At 45.3% G+C, this 16,847-nt stretch overlaps 1 protein-coding gene across 2 annotated transcripts; it reads right to left on the bottom strand.

Annotated features, from left to right (window-relative positions):
- Positions 1–1,006: 1,006 nt before the first annotated feature.
- On the bottom strand, positions 1,007–10,427 carry LOC122493754 (leukocyte immunoglobulin-like receptor subfamily A member 4). Of its 2 annotated transcripts, XM_043598331.1 has the most exons (6): positions 10,210–10,427; positions 9,760–10,062; positions 9,238–9,534; positions 8,716–9,018; positions 3,964–4,011; positions 1,007–3,818 (listed from the first exon to the last, which is right to left on the bottom strand). In XM_043598331.1, the coding sequence occupies exons 1-6, from the start codon at positions 10,301–10,303 to the stop codon at positions 3,673–3,675; spliced, it is 1,191 nt and encodes a 396-aa protein (XP_043454266.1). In that variant the 5' UTR covers positions 10,304–10,427; the 3' UTR covers positions 1,007–3,672. The 2 variants fall into 2 exon arrangements, with proteins under 2 accessions (XP_043454266.1, XP_043454267.1); XM_043598332.1 differs by lacking the exon at positions 1,007–3,818 and having other exon boundaries at positions 3,956–4,014.
- Positions 10,428–16,847: the final 6,420 nt, after the last annotated feature.

A 16,847-nucleotide genomic window follows, 5' to 3' on the forward strand; every position in this document is an offset into this window, starting at 1 on the left:
TTCTGTGTCTCCCTCTGTCTGTCCCTCCCCTGCTTGCACTCTGTCTCTCACACTGTCTCAAAAATAAATAAACATTAAAATAAAAAAATTTAAAAAAGAATTACACTGTATAAATCAAAATGATGTTCTAAGATGATATTTTTAGTATTGAGCTAATACTTGTCAAAAATTATTTAATTTCCCTGTAGAAGGAATATGCAGTTATTTATTTATTTTTTAAAAAAATTTTTTTTAACGTTTATTTATTTTTGAGACAGAGAGAGACAGAGCATGAATGGGGGAGGGTCAGAGAGAGAGGGAGACACAGAATCCGAAACAGGCTCCAGGCTCTGAGCCATCAGCACAGAGCCCGACGTGGGGCTTGAACTCATGGACTGTGAGATCATGACCTGAGCCGAAGTCGGACACTTAACCGACTGAGCCACCCAGGCGCCCCTGCAGTTATTTAGAGTCATAGAGTTTCACTTTATTAGCAAAGAATAATGCATGTAAATTCTGGATCTTATGGTTTTATCTGAAATTCATCTTATGACCCAGAAATCCAAACTCAGAGATTCATCTATCTGTATCTCTCTGTAAATTTTATATAAATATATAAATATCCATTAACATGATGCTATAGGAAATTCACTTTCTAATAGCCAATTAAGAATGTCAAAAAACTCACCCTAAAACATTTTATGATCAAAAACCCAAAACAGCAACACTCTCCAACTTAAAACAAGAAGGTTGCAATGACCACATAACCTAATCCATCTACATATTTTCCCTTATGCCATCTCCTCCTTTAACTTCATATCTTGATATTTGTTGGAAATACAGTTTTAAGGCACTTACCTCTCCTTGTAAAATATGTAATTGTGAATATGGTTTTAAGGCACTTGTCTCTCTTTGTAAAATATGTAATTGTAATAAATGTAAACATATATATTTTCACACACATACATACATATATGCACCCAAATACATAATTCTTTCAAATTTTTTAAATTACCAGCTTCGCATCTATCTTTTTTGTACTTCAGTTTATATTGCTATGATATACACATAATGATTTTTTTAGCTCTATTTCATTGGATTGCAATATAAGATTTCTTGCATAAATATATCAACATGTATTTATCCATTCTCATTATTATAGACATCTGGCTAACATGGACATCTGGGTAATATGGGTGATATATAGGTATCTGAACAATAATATTCTTCCAGTCCATGAACATGGGATATCTTTCCATGTGTTTTCATCTTCATTTTTTTTCATCAAAGTCTCACAGTTTCCAGAGTACAGCTCTTTCACCTTTTGGGTTAAATTTATTCCCAACTATTTTATTATTTTTATGTCATTGTAAATGTAATTATTTTCTTTTTTTTCCTCTCATCAGTACAGCTTTTATTGAATCTTTAAAATATCACAAAAAAAGTCTGAAAAACAATCTGGTATCTTGCTGTTTCTGTAGCTGGACAACTTAGATATTGTTCATCAGCCTGCTGAACTGTTCCTTTTTCAGAAACATAGATATCATCCAAAAATTTTCTGATAATCCTTGTTTCCAACTATTGTGGCTCACTGAATCAAAGCAACTACATTTGATGATGATATTGTCCTTCCTTTCTTATAAGACTATTCTCAGTCTTTCTGTTCTGCTGTGTCACTAAAACTTCCTAAGTGGACTCTACAGTCTCCCAGAGCTGTTTTGTTCACGGCATTTACAATGCCCACAGTTATTGATTGGGGTCTACTGTCTTGTTCTGGGACCTCAGAGAACCTGGTTATTCTGGAGCTCAGAGCATCCCTCTTTCCATAGGTGTGGAGGGTCACATGATCACTGCCATAGAAAGGGACCAGCACATCTGGGACCCTGCTGCAAGGAAAGCCCAGGAAGGAATGGGAGCCTCTCTTCAAGGGGCCCTAATTTTTTTCTCTTCTCCACAAGGAAGGTCAATAAAGGAAGGACTACTGTCTGTGGAGCATAAATTATTTCAAAAGCCTGTCATCGGAGATTTCCTTGTGTCAGAAACTCTCCACCACCAAAATATCATTTCCACTTTTCATGACAACACTAAGGCTGAGGGAATCTACCTCTGTTTTCAAGGTCAAGCCTCCAGTAAGTTTCTCCTGGGAATGGAGTGCAGAGACCCTGTCCCCATATGCCAGCATCCCTGAACACAGCTGCCTGCCCTAAAATTACTGAGACTGAGGGAAAGACAGTCCACAAATGAGCTGGAAGTGATGGTTCAGCTGAGCCAGCTGCTCAGGAAAGTGCTTGGATAGGTCAGAGGGGGAGGTAGTGAGGTGGAACAGGCAGACTCTTAAGGACAGACCTATATGAAGCTCAGGCATTTATATGGTTACCACCATAATGGATTGCATAGGAAGTTTTTCCTTCCATTCTTTATATGGCTGAAGTTAGTCATGCCTGCTTAAATAATAACTGTGGTCTCTTCTTGACATTAAGTATGTGATAGAATAATCTTACATACAGGCTTCTTGATGTTTTCTTTCATTTATTTAATGTGGTGTTTGAAACTGTTGATTTGTTTGTATGGTTTTATCTACACTAAATGACACCCTTGTCAATATTCTCATGCATATATCAGCATGCATATGCACACGGTTTCCTCTAGGGCATAGAGTTGTGGGACAGAGCTGTGTCTCTTCCTTTGACCAGGTGAATCTGATCTACTCCCCAAATTGAATGGAACAATTTATACTCCTACCAGTAATGTACTGAAATTCTAAGTACACGGTATTTTCTCCAACAATTGATTTTGCAATTGTGTTCTCTTGCCTCTCATGTGAATGTACTAGGAGTGGAGATTACAATTCACTGAAACTGTGGCATTACACTGAAGTGGTAAATCCAAGGATCTTACAAATAGAAGGAAGCATACGTACATGCTGGGGTTACCAGTGAGGTGTCCCACATCTGGATCACACTCACCTGTGAAGGATGACTGTGTCCATGCTGGGCACACAGTGCATTCACATGACATCTTGATGTTGGCCATGAAGGGCGTGTTTACACCGAAGAAATGGGCAAACGCCGTGGGAAGCAGCTTTCTAAAAAACGATTATTTCGTGAACCAGTGTAGCAGCACAGCACCAGGCTGTCACTTCAGACAACCCTGTGCTCAGTCCAACTATGGGTATTTCTGGAAAATACCCCAGGAATCATTGGATGAGGAGCAAAGAGCTTTATGAGTCCAGAGGGAGTTAAGGCATTGGTTTTGGATTTCTCTGTCACAAAGTGGATCTGATTTTCACCCACTTACTCACTTATTAAAACAGATATTTTGTTTGGTGCTGAAGGAATGGAAGTGGACAGCACACATTAGGGAATGTGAAAATTGAAAATAAAGGAAAATGTATCCCAGTAAAGTGGACCAGAACATGACACTGTAGGAAGGTATGAACCTAAACCAGTGTGAGATGTACCCTCCTGTCACAGGGATGAAAAAAGACAGGGTGGCAGTGAAGGGAATCCATCAGTGGCAGGAGGGAAAGTACCACAGTTCATGGACGAAGAGTCCTGGCCAGGCAACAGCCCAGACAGTTTCTCAGCAGACAGTTCTGCTGGCAAAGCTGCAGATTTTCTTCCAGAACCCCCTGGACCATTAGGTTCATTCCTAGAGCTCTGCCACACGGAATGGTGGGTTGTCTCCATTTTCTCATTGTGTTTGTCTCCTGGTTGCATCTGGGGTTCTTCTGTGGCTGTGTCGAGGCTGAAATAGCAGAATCCCGAGGACCACCAGGACCAAGCCTGCCACACCCATGCGGATGAGATTCTCCAGCGTGTAATCTTTGGGGTTGGAGGCTAGGAATGAGGACCAAGAGGTTACAGAGGTCAGGGGAGAGCCAAATCACCCCGGATCCTGGATGCCCACCAAAGTCACCCACCTCCCCTTGATAGGACTTTACCCTCCATGCCAGTCCCAAAACTGAGATTTTCTTCTACTCACCAATGTGGGGGTCTGACTTGTTTTGGGGTGGGCTGATGGTGTCAGCTGCTACTGTGGGGAAAATAGAAGCAGATGCTCAGGAGCCTGAGACCACTGTCCAGCCTGTCTTCTGACTCTGTGTTCTATATCCCTCATTTCCTCATTACATAGTTTTTATACAGTTCCTGAACAACCCCTTCTCTGCAGTAATGGGGTTTCCTTTGGCATACTCATTGGATTTCTTCCATCTCCATGTCTTCTTTGAATTCAGACTTTGCTTATGAGTCACTCTGGAGTAGATGCTACCTGTGCCCTAGGAGCTCAGGGTTGGGGAGAAAAATATCCTCCCAACACGGAAATAATTGTGTCCTTATATGTCCCCTGTTCAGTCTGGGATACAAAACCCCCTGTGCTCATGTCCCCACAGCTGAGAGTTCCCATTTATTCAACAGCCAAGGATCCAGCATCCATGGATGAGGGGTTGGTATCAGGGGCTCCTGAAGGTTAGGAGCACAGAGGGACCGGATATTCCGGGGCAGGGTCTCCTTCCCTCCATCTCAGCCAGCTCCCATCTTTCTGGGACTGCATTTTAATCTGTACCTGGAACTTTACATCCTCATGTGCTTCCATTAATTCATTTTTCATATAATTAGAAATGCCCACACTGGTTGATAGATATACACATAAATAGGTGCACACATCTATACAAAACACATTAGTATGTATTTCCTAAAGGTGATGTTCATTTACTGGGTCACATAAACACCATTATTCCTTGCTTGTGTGTGGGTCTAGGCAGGGAGATCCTATTGTGAAAAGCTATTGAATGAAGAGTATGGCCATGAGGATGAATATCTGTAGATATATATATATATAGATATATATATAGATATATATATGTTATATATTCATAGATCATTTGTATATACATATATAACCATATATATTTATATTAACAGAAATAGATATATGAATACATAATCACGTGTATTTGTATGGATATATAGATCTTCCTGTCTAGAGAAAGGGAGAGACAGAGAGGTGTGGTCTGTCTGTTCCTCAACAGAACTTCAGTCATGTCTGTGGCCTGGGGCAGGAAGACTGACAGGAACACCTGGTCTCAGGTTTGGTGAATGGAGACAATTCAGGGAGGCATGCCCATAATGGGAGGCTCCATCATCATCTTGGTGTTTTGGGACAAACTCTAGAAATCTGGTGATGTTTCCAGTAAGGATAGCTAATCATTTTATTTACATTGTCAAAGACAAACTTTGCTCCCACTATCTCACAGGGTTAAACTGAGGAAGTCCCTATGTATGGTTTTCAACTTCAAGGAACAGAAAAGTTCAGTGGAATTATAATATCAAGTGAACACAAAGACAAGGAAATCATGAAAAGCTATTACCTCATTTTAATATGAAAATCAAAATAGCAAAAAAAATAAATAAATAAAGAGAGAGAGACAAAAATTACAGACCCCAAATACTGAAAGTAATGTTGAAAAAGAAACCAAAGTAGGAGGCATCACAATTCTGGACTTCTTGCTGTACTACAAAGCTATAATCAACAAGACCGTATGGTACTGGCACAGAAACAGACACATAGATCAGTTGAACCCAGTAATGGACTGACACATTTATGGCCAACTAATCTTCAACAATATAGGAAAGAGTATCCAATGCAAAAGAGACAGTCTTTTCAGCAAATGGTGCTGGGAAAACTGGACAGCTACATGCAGAAGAATGAAACTGGACCACTTTCTTACACCATACAGATAAATAAATTCAAAATGAATAAAAGACCTAAAGATAAGACAGGAAACCATCAAAATCCCAGAGGAAAACACAGGAAGTAGCCTCTTTGACCTTCACCACAGCAACTTCTTACTAGACATGTCTGGAGGCAAGGGAAACAAAAACAAAAATGAACTGTAAGGACCTCATCAAGATGAAAAGCTTCTGCACAATGAAGGAAGCAGTCAACAAAACTAAAAGGCAACCAATGGACTGGGAGAAGTATTTTCAAATGATATATCATATAAAGAATAGTATCTAAAATCTATAAAGAATGCATCACACTCAATCCCACGAAACCAAATAATCCAGTGAAGAAATGGGCAGAAACCATGAATAGGCAATTTTCCAAAGAAGATATCCAGATGGCTAACAGACACATGAAAAGATCCTCAACATCTCTCATTTCAGAGAAATATAAATCAAAACCAGAATGATAACCACCTCACATCTGTCAGAATTGCTAATGTTAACACCTCAGGAAACAACAGATGTTGGCCAGGATGGGGAGAAGGGGGAACCCTTTACACTGCTGGTGGGAATGCAAACTGTTGTACCCACTCTGGAAAACAGTATGGAGGGTCCTCAAAAAACTAAAAATATAAGTATGTTAGACCCAGAAATTGTAATTGTAGGTGTTATCCAAAGAATAGAAAAATGTTGATTCAAAGGGGCACATGCACTCCAAGGTTTATAGCAGCACTATCAACAATAGCCAAATTATGCAAAAAGCCCAATGTCCATTTTCTGATGAATGGATAAAGAAGATGTGGTGTGTATGTGTGTGTGTGTAGGATACACACACACACACACACACACACACACACACACACACGGAATACTACTCTGTGATGGAAAAGAATAAAATCTTGCCATTTGCAACAATGTGGATGGAGCTAGAGTGTATTATGCTAAGGCTAAATACGTCAGTCAGAGAAAAACAAATATCATATAATTTCACTCACATGTGAAACTTAAGACAGACAACAGATGAACAGAGGGGAAGGGAAGGAAAATAAGATAAAAATAGAGAATGATTTTAAGTGATACATCACTGGGTTCTGCTACTGAAGCCAATACTACATAGTGTGTTAACTAACTTGAATTAAAAAATATTTTTAATGTTTATTTATTTTTGAGAGAGAAGGAGAGACAGAGTGCAAGCAGGGGAGGGGCAGAGAGAGGGGGAGAGACAGAATCCAGAGCACGTTCCAGGCTCTGAGCCATCAGCACAGAGCCCAATGTGGGGCTCACACCCACGAACCACGAGATCATGACCTCTGCTGAATTTGGACACTCAACTGAATGAGCCACCCAGGTGCCCCAATAAATAAATTAATTAGAAAAAAAAAACAGCAATGGGAAGTCAGAGAGTGCATAATGAGTTAACGGCACATAAAAATATGCCCAAACCAATAGCTCCCTTAGGTATACTTAACTATTATTCAGACAACTTACTTTGTGGTATTAAAGTAGTTAACCAATTCTTAAAACAAGCTATGAATTGACACCATTTTTACGAATAAGGTTGAAAAGCTTTGAACCTGGTATCAGGTGTGCACCCAGTGGCAGTGAGGCCCCCAGGTAAGCATAAGGGGCAGCAGAGCAGAGCCCACAGGTATAGAGACTTCCCTCTAGGGGAGAGTCCATGGGGCCTGACACCACAGTTCAGATTCTGATATGGAGGCATCAGGAAGAGAGTAGGAGGCCTCTGTCTACTCGGGATCCTTCACCCACCCCTCACCCACACCCTACCTCTCATCTCTGCTGAGACTGAAGGATGGGGGAGCCTGGGTGGAGATCCCTGCTCTTTCCAACCTCTCCTGGGCTGGACCCTACTTTACAGAGTCCCCTGAACCCTTTATTTGTCACTGTCAGGTTTTCCTGAGGGTTGGGCCCTGAGCTGATGGAGTCAGTAAGGACAGGGTTGGGGACCCCTCACCTGAGACCTGGAGCTCCAGGGTCACTGGGTGTGACAACAGGTAGGGGGAGGTGCTGTATGAGCCGTAGCACCTGTAGGTCCCCCCCTGGGCTGAGGTCACAGGATTCATGGAGAATTTGGCCTGGTAATGCCCAGCTCGGTACTCTGATCTAAGACACAGGGGGGGATCGGGTGCCCCCTCCTTGGACAGAAGGAAAGTGTCCACAGAGCTCCAGGACTGACACAGCAGGGTCACATTCTCTCCTGAGGCCACCATGGGTCCTGGCTGCACTGAGAGGGAGGGTGTGGAGGGGAGCTGTCCTGGAGAGAGGAAGGCAGGTGAGGGGCTGTCCATCCTTGCTCTGAACTGAGTCTGCCTGTCTGTCCTCTGAGTCTCTCCCCTTCCCCATCCCCTATCTCTCTGTCTCTGTCCCTCCCTGGGGACCCCACACCCCTGATCCCAGCCACCACCACCTGGGACACCCCCAGCAGGGCCTGTGCAGAGTCGGGGGCCCTGACTGAACCCGTGTCCCCTCACCTGTGACCAGGATGTCCAGGGGGTCCCTGGGGGCCGACCACTCGGAGGAGAGGTTGTGTCCACCATAGCATGTGTACCGGCCCCCGTGGGAGCCGCTCACTGGGCCCAGGGGGAAGTCGGCCCCCGAGAGCCCAGCCTGGGGCTGCAGGCTAAGGTGCTGGGGAAGGTCACGTGCCGCCTCCTTGTATAGAGAGAATCTGTCATAGCCGACATCAGAGCGACACTGGAAGGTCAGCCTCTGTCCAGGGGTCAAGAAAGGGCTCTGCTGGGTCAGGAGGGAGGGCTTCCTGGACACACTCGGGAGACAACCAGTCGTGGACTGAGGAGCAGATTCTCCCCAAACGTCTCTTCTCCTATCCTGGCCCCCAGGTCTCAGTATCTCTCACATTCTGTCTCTCTGACCTGTGAGATCCCCATGTCTCCTCCCCCCACCCTCTGATCTGGGGCCCCCCTGGGAGCAGAGCCTCCATAACCTGTCTGGTGGTCAAAACACGGATGCAACAAAAATCAGACTCCCTCACCTGAGACCAGGAGCTCCAGGGCGTCACTGGGGTGTGACAACAGGTAGGGGAAGTTGCTATATGAGCCGTAGCACCTGTAGGTCCCCCCCTGGGCTGAGGTCACAGGACTCATGGAGAATTTGGCCTGGTAATGTCCAGCTCGGTACTTTGATCTAAGACGCAGGGGAGGGTCGGCTGCTCCCTCCTTGGACAGAAAGAAAGTATTCACAGAGCTCCAGGACTGACACAGCAGGGTCACATTCTCTCCTGAGGCCACCATGGGTCCTGGCTGCACTGAGAGGGAGGGTGTGTAGGAGAGCTGTCCTAGAGAGAGGAAGGCAGGTGAGGGGCTATCCATCCTTGCTCTGAACTGAGTCTGTCTGTCTGTCCTCTGAGTCTCTCCCCTTCCCCGTCCCGTCTGTCTCTCTGTCTCTGTCCCTCCCTGGGGACCCCACACCCCTGATCCCAGCCACCACCACCTGGGACACCCCCAGCAGGGCCTGTGCAGAGTCGGGGGCCCTGACTGAACCCGTGTCCCCTCACCTGTGACCAGGATGTCCAGGGGGTCACTGGGGGCCGACCACTCGGAGGAGAGGTTGTGTCCACCATAGCATGTGTACCGGCCCCCGTGGGAGCCGCTCACTGGGCCCAGGGGGAAGTCGGCCCCCGAGAGCCCAGCCTGGGGCTGCAGGCTAAGGTGCTGGGGAAGGTCACGTGCCGCCTCCTTGTATAGAGCGAATCTGTCATAGCCGACGTCAGAGCGACACTGGAGGGTCAGCCTCTGTCCAGGGGTCACAACGGGGCTCCGCTGGGTCAGGAGGGAGGGCTTCCTGGACATACCTGGGAGACAACCAGTCGTGGATTGAGGAGCAGATTCTCCCCAAAACTCTCTTCTCCTGTCCTGACCCCCAGGTCTCAGTGTCTCTCACATTCTGTGTCTCTGACCTGTGAGATCCCTATGATCCCCTCACCTCACCCTCTGATCTGGGGCTCCCCTGGGAGCAGAGCCTCCATAACCTGTCTGGTGGTCAAAACACAGATGCAACAAAAATCAGACTCCCTCACCTGAGACCAGCAGTTCTAGGGGGTCACTGGGGTGTGACCACACCTGGGGAGTGTTGTTGAAATAGCCATGGCATCTGAACGTCCACCTGGCGCTGGGGGTCACAGGGCCCACAGGAAACAGGGCCTGGAACCGTCCACTGGTGGGTTGCTGGGAGTCCAGGGTCCAGGCGGGTCTGGGTTCTCCTTCCTTCATCAGGACGAACCTATGGAATCCCATCCATGAGGCACACTGGAGGGTCACCTTCCCTCCTGAGGTCACGACGGGGCTGGGCAGGGCTGAGAGACGGGGTTTGCCATGGAATCCTAGGAGAGGAGGGGGCGTGTTAAATGGGGCTCAGATTCCACCCCCCACAATACCCCCAGGGCTGGACTGTGAGAGGGAGACGCTCTGGGAGCAGACCCCCTCCCTGAGGGCAGAGCCTGGGGCGGGGACCCTGAGGGGGCTCGCACCTGTCACCACCAGCTCCAGGGGGTCACTGCGCTCTGACAAGCCAGCGGGGCTCCGATAGGAACAGTGATACCGTCCTGCATGTCTATCTGTCATGTGTGTGATGGAGAACTTGGCCGTGTTCCCAGGCTTCTTTGGGAAATGAACATCCCGAAGCCCTGATCTTCCCTCTTCATCCAGAAGGAACACTTGGGACTCCTGAGTCCCCTGACAGCAGATGGTCACAGGTGCCCCCCAGGGGACCACAAGGCCTGGCTCAGCCCAGATGGTGGGTTTGGGGAGGGTCTCTGGAAGGAAACAGGGCAAAATCACAAGACCTTCCCCACCCCCAGTTCTCAGCTCAGACCCAATCCCCCAGACGTCCCCTCTCCATCCGCCCAGAACTGCTGTTCTCCATTTGCAGCTGCCTGGTGGGTGACCCCTGTCTCCAGTGAGGAGGAGACATGCTCCTAGGGACCCCTAGGGACACACTTACCTGCCTGCCCTTGGGTCCTGGGGCCTACACTCATCCCTGGAAGAGAGTTCCTGTGAGAGGATGGCCCCAAATCCTGAGCAGAACCCCTCCTCCCCATGAGCCTCCTGTGCCTGGGGTCTCTGAAACCCCAGGGCCTGGCTGAGACTGTGGGTCCCTCCCAGACTAGGGCGTCCCCTCCCCTCCTGAGATCTCACCGAGGAGAAGCAGGGCTGTGAGGGTGGGGGTCATGGCGTCTCCTGCCTCTGTCTCTGGTTGTGCAGATGGAGGGATCTCAGTGCCCGCAGGACAGACAGAAGCACAGGGTGTGGCCACTTGGGGGCTGGTCCGCCTGGTCATGGGGTTGTCACGTCAGCAGCCCCACAGGAAGGAGAACAGCCTGTCCCCAGGGGGTGGCTCTGGTGTCCATGAAGGTGCAGTAAGTGGACCCCGAGTTTTCCTGAGATGCCCTGTCTAGGTGAGGAGACCAGGGCACGTCCTTCCCTCCCAGAGACTCCCCTATGGGTTCTCCGTCATTCTCACCACATCCTGGGGGTGCCACCACACATGGGGTTCCCAGGCTCCGGAGATGCTGTAGGTGACGAGGGTTCTAGATCTTCTGTGGCCTCGTGTCAGTGCAGACATACCTGTGGCATTTCTGCATGATTCAGGTCAAGGTCACCATGGCAATGAACACAGAGGAGAAATACAGGGAAATAGGGAAGGAAACACAGCCCTCTCCTGGCCTTAGAGTGTGGGCTTTCTTTCTGTCACAGCCTTCATGGACTTCTCTATTTTCCTGTGTCATCATCCACCTCCACTTCCTGGGAACATGCCCATGAGTCCCTCCTGTCTCTCAGTGCCCCTTGTGTCTGGGGCAGAGTCCTCCTTCCCATTCTGGGGCCCTGCATGCAAGATGTAGGGGACAATGCATGGGTGAGTGCCCTGATCTGGGGGACAAAGCTAATTCTAATGTAAATATTACTCCATCATCTGCTGCTCATGTGACCTTAGCAGAGGGACCTGGTCTGTAGCACTTTGTCCTGAACCCCACTCCTCACAATGGGTGTGGGGTCAGGGGTACCCGGAACATGGCAGAATCAATCATTGTTAGTTTCCCAACCTGAATAAGAGGGGTGTGGTTGGGACAGGAGAGGACCAGGTGTTGGGCCCCACAGTCAGGTTGGACCAGGGATACACCCTCTCTAGAGAACCCATCTGCTTCTAACATGGAGAAATGCTATTTATGATGTTTCTGATGTAGCTGGCATCCGTCAACTGCAAGAAAGGGGAAGCAAACGTTTCTAGAATTGACAGGACCACAAGAGAAAAAGAGGCCAAAGCCAAGTGACCACCAGTCCCTGGGATCCAGGTGGGGGTCATCCAATTTGATTTCTGCCTCTGTGTGGCCAGGAGGGGCAGCCAGGTGTTCACAGGCAGGAAGGGCATGTGCTTTCTGGGTGACTGTGGAAGCTTCATGACCTTCCACCATGTGTGGAGTGGGACCTGACATGTCTCTGCCCACTGATCCAGCCCAAGGTCAGCACTGAGCCATGTTCCCTCTGTCTGTGTGTAAAGTGCTTCCTTCCGTTGGAGCCCCACATGGGTGTCAGTGCATGTGTGAATGTGTGGCTCCCATGGGAGCCATCACTGCCCAAATTTCCCTCATCAGATGCTATGTTGGGAGAGTGGAGGCCACAGGACAAGGTTTCCATGACTATCCACCCCTTACAGCTTCAAGACAACCCTGGGAGCAACTGTCTCTGGAAATAGGTGTGTGGAGGTGAGTGTACAATATGAATGGACGTCAGACTCTCTATAAGTCATTTATCATAGCCGAGATTATAGAACGGTAAGAATATAGGAAACTCATTATGTTATCCATGTTACACATCTGAAAGAGTAGAGAAGAAAACTGAAGTTTTGAAGCCATAACAGAGATTATATTATAGAAGATACATAAATTTAGAAATGCATTAGTGAATACGTTGGAGGTAAAAACCTATAGATCAGCTCTAGCTGTTTTTGGTGGAGACTTTCAGGTTTTCCATGAAGACTATCATGTCATCTGCAAAGTGCAGGATATAAAATCAATCTACAGAAATCAGCTGCATTTCTTTACACCAATAATGAAGCAGCAAAAAGAGATATCAAGGAATTGATCCCATTTAGAAATTGCACCAAAACCCTTAAGATATCTAGAAATGAACCTAAGCAAAGAGATAAAAAGATCTGTTTGCTTAACTATAGAAAGCTTATGAAAAAATTGAAGAGGAAACAAAGAAATAGAAAATTATTCCATGTTCATGGATTGGAAGAACAAATATTGTTAAAATGTTCATACTGCCCAAAGCAATCTACTCATTTAATACAACCCTATCAAAATAATACCAGCATTCTTCACAGAGCTAGAATAAAGAGTTCTAAAATTTGTGTGGAAACAGAAAAAACTCTGAATGGCCAAAGGAATGTTGAAAAAGAAAACCAAACCTGGAGGCATCACAATTCTGGACTTCAAGATGTATTACAAAGCTGTAATCATCAAGACAGTATGGTACTGGCACAAAAAAACAGACACATAGATCAATGGAATGTAATGGAGAGCTCAGAAATGGACCCACAAGTATATGGCCAACTAATTTTGACAAAGCAGGAAAGAATATCCAATGGAAAAAGACAGTTTCTTCAGCAAATGGTGTTAGGACAACTGGACAGCGATGTACAGAAGAATGAACCTGGACCCTTTCTTACCCCATACACAAAAATAGATTGAAAATGGATGAAAGACCTAAATGTGAGACAGGAAACCATCAAAATTCTACAGGAGAAAATAGACAGCAACTTCTTTGACCTAGGATACAGCCACTTCTTATTGAACATTTCTCCAGAGGCAAGGGAAATAAAAGCAAAAATGAACTATTGGGACCTCATCAATATAAAAAGCTTCTGCACAGCAAAGCAAACAATCAACAAAACTAAAAGGCAACCGACAGAATGGAAGAAGAAATTCTCAAATGACATATTGGATAAATGGCTCATATCCAAAATCTGTAAAGAACTTCTCAAACTCAACACCCAAAAAACAAATACTCCAGTGAAGAAATGGGCAGAAGACATGAATAGACACTTCTCCAAAGAAGACATCCAGATGGCCAACAGACACATGAAAAGATGCTCAACATCACTCATCATCAAGAAAATACAAATCAAAACCACAATGAGATACCATCTCACACCTGTCTGAATGCCTAAAATTAACAACTCAGGAAATAACAAATGTTGTAGAGGATGTGGAGAAAAGGGAACCCTGGTGCACTGCTGGTGGGAATGCAAACCAGTGTGGCCACTCTGGAGAACAGTGTAGAGGTTCCTCAAAAAATTAAAAATATCACTACCCTACAACCCAGCAATTGCATTAATAGGTATTTAATCAAAGGATACAAAAATGCTGATTCAAAGGGGCACATGTACCCCAATGTTTCTAGCAGTACTATCAACAATAGCCAAAGTATGGAAAGACTCCAAATATCCACTGACAGAAGAATGGATAAAGATGTACTCAATGGAATACTACTCAGGGAACAAAAAAAATTAAATCTTGCCATTTGCCACAATGTGGATGGAACTAGAGACCATTATGCGAAGTGAATTATGTCAGTCCGAGAAAGACAGATATCAAATAATTTCACTCATATGTGAAATTTTAAAAAGACAACAGATGAAAATGGCAAAAGGGAAGGAAAAACAAGATAAAAACAGAGGGAGGCAAACCATGAGACTGTTAAAAACCAAGAACAAACTGAAGGTTGCTGGAGGGGAGGTGGGTGGGGTAATGGGCTGAGTGGGTGATGGGTATTAATAAGGGCACTTTTCGGATGAGCACTGGGTGTCATATGTAAGAGATGAACCACTGGGCTCCTCTCCTGAAACCAAAACGGCACTGTATGTTAATTAACTTGAATTTAACTTAAAAAAAAAAGACTAGATGGAACAGTCTCAAACTATTTTTACCATCATTGAGAAGACACAGATGAAGAGCAGAATATAAAATTGGAAAACAATGTTGAGGCCACTTTGTCAGATGCAATGCACAGACTGAAGTACTTGGGGAACAGGGAGTCTGGTGGATATGGTGAGTTCTGGAAGGAGAGCAGTGGGGAGGATATTGGGCAGCCATCCAAGGGGTCACTGGCTGGGAATTTTGCAGAGATGGAGACAGGAGACTGCTGGTGTGCACAGTATATCCATGACATCTGTGTCTTGATATTTCGTGGTGGAGTTCATAGTGAAATTTCTCAGTTTTTCCTCATTGAGGATGATATTAGTTGCGTGTCTTTTGCATATGGCCTTTATGATCTTGAGGTATGTTCCTTCTACCCCTACTTTCTTTTTTATATATTAAATATAATTTATTGTCAAATTGGTTTCCATACAACACCCAGTGCTCATCCCAATAGGTGCCCTCCTCAATGCCCATCACCCATTTTCCCCTCTCCCCCACCCTCCATCAACTCTCGCTTTGTTCTCAGTATTTAAGAGTCTCTTATGGTTTGCCTCCTTCCCTCTCTGTAACATTTTCCCCCCTCTTCTGTTAAGTTTCTCAGGATCCACATATGAGTGAAAACATACGTTATCTTTCTCTGCCTGACTTATTTCACTTAGCATAATACCCCCCAGTTCCATCCACATTGCCGCAAATGGCCGGATTTCATTCTTTCTCATTGCCAAGTAGTATTCCATTGTATACATAAACCACATCTTCTTTATCCATTTGTCAGTTGATGGGCATTTGGGCTCTTCCCATAATTTGGCTATTGTTGAAAGTGCTGCTATAAACATTGGGGTAGAAGTGCCCCTATGCATCAGCACTCCTATATCCCTTGGGTAAATTCCTAGCAGTGCTATTGCTAGGTCATAGGGTAGATCTATTTTTAATTTTTTGAGGAACCTCCACACTGTTTTCCAGAGGAGCTGCACCAGTTTGCATTCCCACCAACTGTGGAAGAGGGTTCCTGTTTCTCCACATCCTCGCCAACATCTATGGTCTCCTGATTTGTTCATTTTAGCCACTCTGACCAGCGTAAGGTGTTATCTCAGTGTGGTTTTGATTTGTATTTCCCTGATGAGGAGTGACGTTGAGCTTCTTTTCATGTGTCTGTTGGCCATCTGGATGTCTTCTTTAGAAAAGTGTCTATTCATGCCTTCTGTCCATTTCTTCACTGGATTTTTTGTTTTTAAGGTGTGGAGTTTGGTGAGTTCCTTATAGATTTTGGATACTAGCCCCTTATCTGTCATTGGCAAATATCTTTTCCCATTCTGTCCGTTGCCTTTTAGTTTTGTTGATTGTTTCCTTTGCAGTGCAGAAACTTTTTATCTTGATGAGGTCCCAATAGTTCATTTTTGCTTTTAATTCCCTTGCCTTTGGAGATGTGTCGAGTAAGAAATTGCTGCGGCTGAGGTCAAAGAGGTTTTTTCCTGCTTTCTCGTCTATGGTTTTAATGGTTTCCTGTTTCACATTCAGGTCTTTCATCCATTTTGAGTTTATTTTTGTGAATGGTGTAAGAAAGTGGTCTAGTTTCAACCTTCTGCATGTTGCTGTCCAGTTCTCCCAACACCATTTGTTAGAGAGACTGTCTTTTTTCCATTGGATACTCTTTCCTGCTTTGTCAAAGATTAGTTGGCCATATATTTGTGGGTCCAATTCTGGGGTCTCTATTCTATTCCATTGGTCTATGTGTCTGTTTTTGTGCCAACACCATACTGTCTTGATGATTACAGCTTTGTAGTAGAGGCTAAAGTCTGGGATTGTGATTTCTCCCACTTTGGTTTTCTTCTTCAATATTACTTTGGTGGGGCACCTGTGTGGCTCAGTTGGTCGAGGATCTGACTTCGGCTCAGGTCATGATCTCTCTGTCTGTGAGTTCGAGCATCAGGCTCTGTGCTGACAGCTCAGAGCCTGGGGCCTGTTTCAGATTCTGTGTCTCCCTCTCTCTCTGCCCCTCCCCCACTCATGCTCTGTCTGTCTCTCTGCAAAAATAAATAAACATTAAAAACTTTTTAAATTTAATAATACTTTAGCTATTCGGGGTCTTTTGTAATTCCATACAAATTTTAGGATCGCTTGTTCTAGCTTTGAGAAGAATGCTGGTGCAATTTTGATTGCTATTGCATTGAATGCCACACACTTCC

Source organism: Prionailurus bengalensis, chromosome E2, assembly GCF_016509475.1.
Source record: "Prionailurus bengalensis isolate Pbe53 chromosome E2, Fcat_Pben_1.1_paternal_pri, whole genome shotgun sequence".
NCBI classification, from domain to species: Eukaryota; Metazoa; Chordata; class Mammalia; order Carnivora; family Felidae; genus Prionailurus; species Prionailurus bengalensis.